This window comes from Botryllus schlosseri, chromosome 10 (assembly GCF_051294905.1).
Source record: "Botryllus schlosseri isolate E-star chromosome 10, Bs_hap1, whole genome shotgun sequence".
NCBI lineage: Eukaryota > Metazoa > Chordata > Ascidiacea > Stolidobranchia > Styelidae > Botryllus > Botryllus schlosseri.
This window is the reverse complement of record NC_137245.1, coordinates 17,227,901-17,234,656: the sequence shown is the minus strand read 5'-3', so window position 1 is coordinate 17,234,656 and position 6,756 is coordinate 17,227,901. Positions and strand designations below refer to the sequence as shown.

The following is a 6,756-nucleotide window of genomic DNA, read 5'->3' as shown; positions in this document are numbered from 1 at the left end:
ATTGTCCGGTCTGTCAAAGACCGTTAAGGTGTAAGCTTATATTCCCTGGTAAGTCCTCGTCGAAATTGTTGGCAAAGCGTCGGAACGTATTGATTTTATGAGATTATTATATCCTTTGATAACCGCGGTTGATACATTTAGCGGCGCTTAAAACGCCGATATGTACTTCAGCAATGTGACATTATGTGGCCCGAGTTTTCGCTAGGTATCTTGTATATTAGTATAGGCTATCACTTCATTGAAAGATAGGGTTGGAATTAGCAATATGACGTCACGAGGTTCACGTTCGTGTTCACACAGAACCTTTCAAAAAGGTTCGCGTTCACACGAACCCGAACCTTTCAGAGGTTCACACCATCCCTCCGACGATAACTGGTTGCTTCATTTTCTTTACGCATTCTGACTTATATTGAGGCAATATTTGTCATTGGGTATCGAAAGTGCCATGTTTCATTTCTAGTTGTTTTACCAAGACGTATACGCCTATTGTCTCTCTGAGTTTCCATTCCCTGGAAAATGGAGTATAGCATGCTCTGTGTTGACATCCCACCACCAATGCTATTTCCGGTGTGTTGGCAACATCTGTTACATGTAATATATTATCAAATCACACACTTGAAAATACAGTATATTAAAACTTCATAGACAAGTTCTTTCTCTAACACTGCCAAAATCACTCTCTTATAACGACCTGCTCACTCCGATAAGGCATTACAATGCATTACAAAGCAGACGTATACATTCCCGTCAGAACGGAGAAAGTCCAATAGTTCATTCGCTACGACGGTGACGACGCAAAGTCACAAGAAACTGAGTCACACTGAAGATGACGCCACTTGAAAATCCCTCGCTCGTAGTTACTCGCAACTGCTGCCTCATAACATTGTGGTCGAGCAGAGCTGACAATAAATCAGTGACTATTTGGGCCAATTAAACCTGTTCTTGGATAACCCTTTTTGCGTGACCGAGTCCTTCAGAGTTCGGATAGCTTGGACAGAGAAAATACACATCCATACAATAATATGTCAATATCAGAGGTGGTCAAAGTAGTCAAGAAAGCTACTCAAGTAGAAGTAGAAGTAGCGACGAAGAAATCTACTCAAGTACAAGTAGAAGTACTTATTTCATAAGCAACCTGAAACTACTTGAAGTAGAAGTAGAATTTTCTGACTTTAAAAGTACTCAAGTAAGTAAGTAGTTGTGAAAACGATCCTGCTTTAATGGATTATAAAAAGGTGCAAATTGAGCTATGTGATAGGTGACGAGCTTGATTCATATTGATGCATAGCAGTAGGTATCCAATTTTCGATAGCATAAGCATTCGCCCACCTCGTGGGATGCAAAGGATAGTATTGATAAGGAAATGCGATGCAAATCCTCTGTGTTATCGAACAGCACGTTTTGGAAAATAGCAGGGTATGGCCAGCACCGTAACTGCCGCACCCCAAACCCCCCAATTGGGGGGGGCCCGAGCTCGAAGGGGGCCCAAAATTATTTCGTGGATTAGCATAAATTATAGAGTATTTTTTGAAAATTTATGCAACTTTTTCAAAAATTTTTCGCGCTGGGCGCGATTTCAAGTTGCCACATATCTTGATTTTGGAGTACTCTTGCCCCCCCCCCCCCAAAAAAAAATAAGCAAAACAAAAGATTATCGAAATGGGCGTATTTGCGTTGGTCATTATCGCGCCACGATATACCAAGACATATAAAGTTTCAGGCCATGTGACATGCGACTCCAAGAAATGTGCTAGAACGATCGGCAGTGAGAAAACCTTGGCCGAAAAGGACCGTCCTTATGCTGACCGAAAACTTCGTTATATATACAAAAAACATGTAGGTTTAATTGTCCAAAAGCGCCTAAATGACTGACGCCGAATGTTCCTGTCTTGGCAATCTGAACCACACAAGACAAATACCATCCCGCAGGGGAAAATTATATACCAGTGAAGAAATACCAATTTGAAATCGTGTGTGTCTTTTAGTTTAGTAGCATAGGTTTGGGCGATTCTATATTTTTTGATATAGCAGACAGGAAGTCACGAAATAACATTATGTTACGGAGTCATACCAACGGGCCCTACAGTTTCCAAGACACCTCACTCAGCTCTGCCGGTAAATCTGATTACGTGAGCAGAGAGGACAAGAAATTGATAGTAATATATATGCAATTCCCGATCTTATTGACCGATTTTATCATGAATTATCGAAAATTTTCGCGCTTGGCGCTGGCTCACTAAACAGTACGACTAATTTCGTGGCAAAGCGAACGTCATTGGGGGTCGGTTTATCACCCTATGGGAGCCCAAGACCCAAGATTTTTAGGGGTCTGACGAAGTGCTGTTTCGTTCCTGTCAATGGGTATACGCCCGAAGATGTTTAATTATTATTGAGGGGTCCTACCTATTCAAACACGCCTCACTCAGCTCTACCTGTAAATCTGATTAGGTGAGCAGAGAGAGGGTAAAAATTGATAGCAATACGTTTGCAATTCACGATCATATTTACCGATTCAATCACGAATTACAGAATTTTTCGCGCTTCGCGCGTTTTCGGCGAGAAAAGCGTACCCAGTCAACGGAGCCCCATGAAAGATGATAAGTAGCGGTTAACGGCGTACAGGATACAGCGTGAGGGGGGTCTGGGGGGCGAAGCCCCCCAGACGTTCGGTTTATCATCATATGGGGGGCCCAAGACCAAAGTTTTGGGGGGGGCCTGGCGAAGTGCTGTTACGGCCCTGGGTATGGCGCCATCCCCATATTATAAGGCCCGTAGTTTAGTCGAAGAGCAATACGGAGAAGTTGTATAGGATACGGTGTAAACACTTTGCGTGATTACTAAACGTTAATAAAAAATATGGTGGACCGTAAGAATGCCATATTGCGTAGCTATATTTCCAGAAATACAAGGCATTACTGCACTTGCTTTTATTCTTCAACATGTATGTTATCCAGACAAAAGAACTGATATTAATTATAACTCAAAGTACATGATATTGGGAATAGAAAGTGAAATATTAATACTACTTCTAAAAGCAGAATATGTATTTCATGTTTTTAGTCTAGAAAGTTTCAAAAGTGGTATGCTAAAACAGCTCTAAAACTAAAAAAGTCAATAGTCCACTCTTCCAGATTAGGACACGCCATGGACAATGGACATGCTAAATTACGATATGACAAGAAAATGCTACATTGCGAAACATCAGTTTCAAACGTTATGATGAGCCATATATACTGTGATGAATTATTTCATATGGGCGAAGGGCGACAATGTGGCGTGAACGGAACCACGCCAACCCTCCACCTAAATTATATTCACCGATACTTTCGTGAAATCATACTGGTCACTCCGTATCCACGGCGCGCAAAGCGCGACGTAAATTCTGGGCTCTACTAAACTTTTACGAAAATTAAATGTTAATACTCCGTGAAAACAGCTCCGAAATTCCTCAGGCTATCTTCCTGATTGAAAGGTTGAACTACTTCTACTTGACAAACTGAAAGTAGCGACAAGTAAGTAAGTAGGTCACAAAATATTAAAAAGTAGAAGTAGAAGTAGCGAAAATCAGATCTACTTGAGTAAGTACCAGAAGTAGGGGAGAACTACTTGAGTACTTCAAAAAAGTCGAAGTACTTCGTTACTGACCACCTCTGGTCAATATGTCATCCACAAATTTCAGGCTTGTTGGATTCATGGTCCAACCGCTTTCATGCAAACCGATAAACATTTCATTTTTAATTCGGGCAATAGAATGTAGGCTATACTATGCGAATTTGTCACGCGCTCACTTCGTAAGAGCCATTTACTAATTATAGACATCTATGTTCGTTTTTAGGGCGCTGCTGACAGACTGAAAATCAGTGTATAGATTAACAACGACTTGTTATTTGTGCAACTCCGATTCGGCAAAGCGATCGTCTATTCCTTTGATTGCGAAGTGCACAAATAGTAATCAATAATCTGCTCATGCCAGTATGTTAATCTCAGTGTTATAGACTCCTCCAAGGCATTAACTCGGTGTTAGGTGCAGAGAGGAGATCAGTTGTCCGTGCGCGAAAATGATCGTGGTCAACGCCTTCGTGATCTTGCTGTTGTATTCATTTGGTAAGTACGAATAGCATATTTACGTAGCACTCGCCTATACCTATTACCCATGACCAATCCATGCATATGTATATATTTTTTTAAATCTTGTATGTATGCGTGGGCTGCAGCCAGGGATTTGAATGTGGTAGAGGTAGAACTAGGCAATATACCTCTTCCTTCAGTAAAGTCGTTGTTCAAAATTTCGAGGTAGTTAACGATGGGGCTGCTAAACGAGCACCGGTTGTCATCGTACCCGGGGACATGGCATCGCCCATTGATTGCAAAGTGACTGACCAAGAGAATTGCGAGAAGAGAACCGGTTGGTTTCGCTTATGGCTGCGCGTCGAGGTATAACTTCAAATTTTTCATTGGATTATATGTTTACTATATAATGCAACATGGCATTTGACAGGACGTCCTACGAGGCAGATTTTCCTGCATCTCATCGAACTTGAGGACATTATTCAACACAAAAACGAATACCAGCCATTCTCCGCATGGGGTTCAAACGAGAGTCGCAGGATGGGGCAACACAAGTGTCGTTGAATATCTGGATCCAAGTCACCTGGCGAAATTATTTCATATCGGTTCTGACGCAGCTGCGATGGTTCAAGGTTAAATTTTAATACAGAGTTTATCAATATATAGTCTCGCTTCAACTTGTCAGTTTTTTTCAGCTTTGGTTTCGTGGGGATACGAACGTGATGTCTCGATTCGCGGGGCGCCGTATGACTTCCGATATGCGATGGCGTCGCAGCCCGAGTGGATCGCCAAGTAAGCGCCTATTTAGTCTGATACGGTATTCAAAGTGCATCCCAGTTTCGAACTACAGGTTGCGGATTTTGATTGAGGATACATGGAGACTTAACAACAAGACCAAAGTCGCCATAATATCTCATAGCATGGGGGGTTTGTTCGCTACGTGGTTTTTAAACCAGCAGTCCACAAGTTGGAAGGTAACTTGAATTCGGATGTAATTTCTCCATATCCAAAGTATACGTAGTGTTCTACTCGACAGGACAAGTTCGTCCACTGCTTCGTTCCCTTATCAACGCCTTGGGGCGGTTCGATTGGATCTCTGTGGGGTATAACCTCCGGATACAACTTGGGCATCCCAATCATAAAATCGAAGGACCTCCGAGAATCACAGCGAACTACTGAGACAAGTATGGGCACACCAAATGAACGCATGGTTGCTCTATAAATTAATTTTCGATGCCATTACAGATTATATGATGATCCCCGATCCGCGGTTTTACGGCACCAATGTAACTTTCATCGAAACTCTCAAACAAAATTTCTCCCTGCATCCTAAAGATATCGAAAGCTTTTTCTATACTTCTGGCAATGATATCGGTGAGAAGATCTACAAAAAAGTGTCTGTCGAGAATGAACTGCCTAGTCCAGGCATAATGATGAGGCACCCGATGGTGAAGACATATTGCTTCTACGGTACCGGACTGTCAACTGCTGCGAAGCTCATTTACGAGAGGGGCTTTCCTGATTCTCAGCCGAAAAAGGTTGTATATTCGGACGGCGACGGAACCATTTCCAGAGAAAGTTTGTCCGGCTGCAGGTTCTGGCAGAAGTCGATTAACATTAACAATGACCAACGACAAAAAACGGAAAATCTCGGTATACACGGCGTTTCTCACTCGGGAATATTCGCCGACTCTGTATTTCTGAATAGCCTTGAAGATATTCTGCTTGTAAGAAATTGAGCACTTTTTCTTTTAAATGAAATAGCCTTGAAGATATTCTGCTTGTAAGAAATTGCGCACTTTTGCTAGGAAATGGTTTGGAAAAGAGTATCTTGAAATTTATGTTATACGAGCCGTATAATAGCTGCAAGGGACGCGAGAGTCACAAATTGGGAACTATTATACTTTATAACGGTAGTTCTGAAACTCATCAGCCACGAACTGATCAATCCGCATTGGGATAAGGCAACAAGGGTTTCTTTATAGACATATCTCTACTTCCAATAAGAGTAGGGTTTTCCTTCGACGTGGAGTTGATTAAAAAGTCATTTTGATCTATACTCCCGCATTACTCAGTTTCCGACAAGATAGCGTAAGATAGCTTCTTGATCGGTAGGTCGTGGGTTCGATCCCCGGCCGGGTCAGACCAAAGACCTGATTAGTAACACTGGTATCCATGACTTCCCTGCTTGGCGCTCATGCATTACTGGGATAGCATAGAGGCGTGGTGCATGACTTAAAAAGCCGCAAAGGCTATATCTGCACCTCCTTGTCCAGCGGCATATGCACATCATGCACTCATGGTATGCATATGCACAGATCGTGTGTATGTGTATCATGAGTCGGTGTATATGCCGCAAAAAAACATCAAGGACAAAAATAAACTACGTCCTTTCCCTTTCCCTTCCTGCGGTACTGCTGGAAGTCGACTTTTTCGTGGCATTTTAATACTTTTTCCCCAAAAAGGGGACATTTCGGCGTCCTTTGAGGACACTTTCAATTTTGTGAAAAAAGAGGACGTGTGGTAACCCTATAGTGCAGTGGTTCTCAAACTGGGGGCGTGAAGAAGCGATCAACTGAAAAGAATTTTCGCGTTCTGCGCGATTTACCTCCAATTCACGCGTGTTTCTCTATATATAGACCGAATTTCATATTTTTCAATTCTCTCGTCAACAGTCATAACCTTCCA

At 42.2% G+C, this 6,756-nt stretch overlaps 1 protein-coding gene across 2 annotated transcripts; it reads left to right on the top strand.

Moving 5' to 3' along the window:
- The first annotated feature begins 3,841 nt into the window (after window positions 1–3,841).
- On the top strand, window positions 3,842–5,897 carry LOC145448928 (lysosomal phospholipase A and acyltransferase-like). 2 transcript variants are annotated; one of them, XM_080327385.1, is made up of 7 exons: window positions 3,842–4,104; window positions 4,294–4,434; window positions 4,499–4,700; window positions 4,764–4,860; window positions 4,919–5,042; window positions 5,105–5,252; window positions 5,314–5,897. In XM_080327385.1, exons 2-7 carry the CDS (start codon window positions 4,348–4,350, stop codon window positions 5,805–5,807), a joined length of 1,152 nt encoding a protein of 383 aa, XP_080183511.1. In that variant the 5' UTR covers window positions 3,842–4,104; window positions 4,294–4,347; the 3' UTR covers window positions 5,808–5,897. The 2 variants fall into 2 exon arrangements, with proteins under 2 accessions (XP_080183511.1, XP_080183510.1); XM_080327384.1 differs by having other exon boundaries at window positions 3,843–4,104; window positions 4,298–4,434.
- Window positions 5,898–6,756: the final 859 nt, after the last annotated feature.

Bases quoted from the DNA above. Each gene is read 5' to 3' on its own strand.
- LOC145448928 (XM_080327384.1), top strand. From the start codon at position 4,059: ATGATCGTGGTCAACGCCTTCGTGATCTTGCTGTTGTATTCATTTG. The intron at 4,435-4,498 runs GTATAACTTCAA...GGCATTTGACAG, and splicing joins GCTTATGGCTGCGCGTCGAG to GACGTCCTACGAGGCAGATT. The intron at 5,253-5,313 runs GTATGGGCACAC...ATGCCATTACAG, and splicing joins ACAGCGAACTACTGAGACAA to ATTATATGATGATCCCCGAT.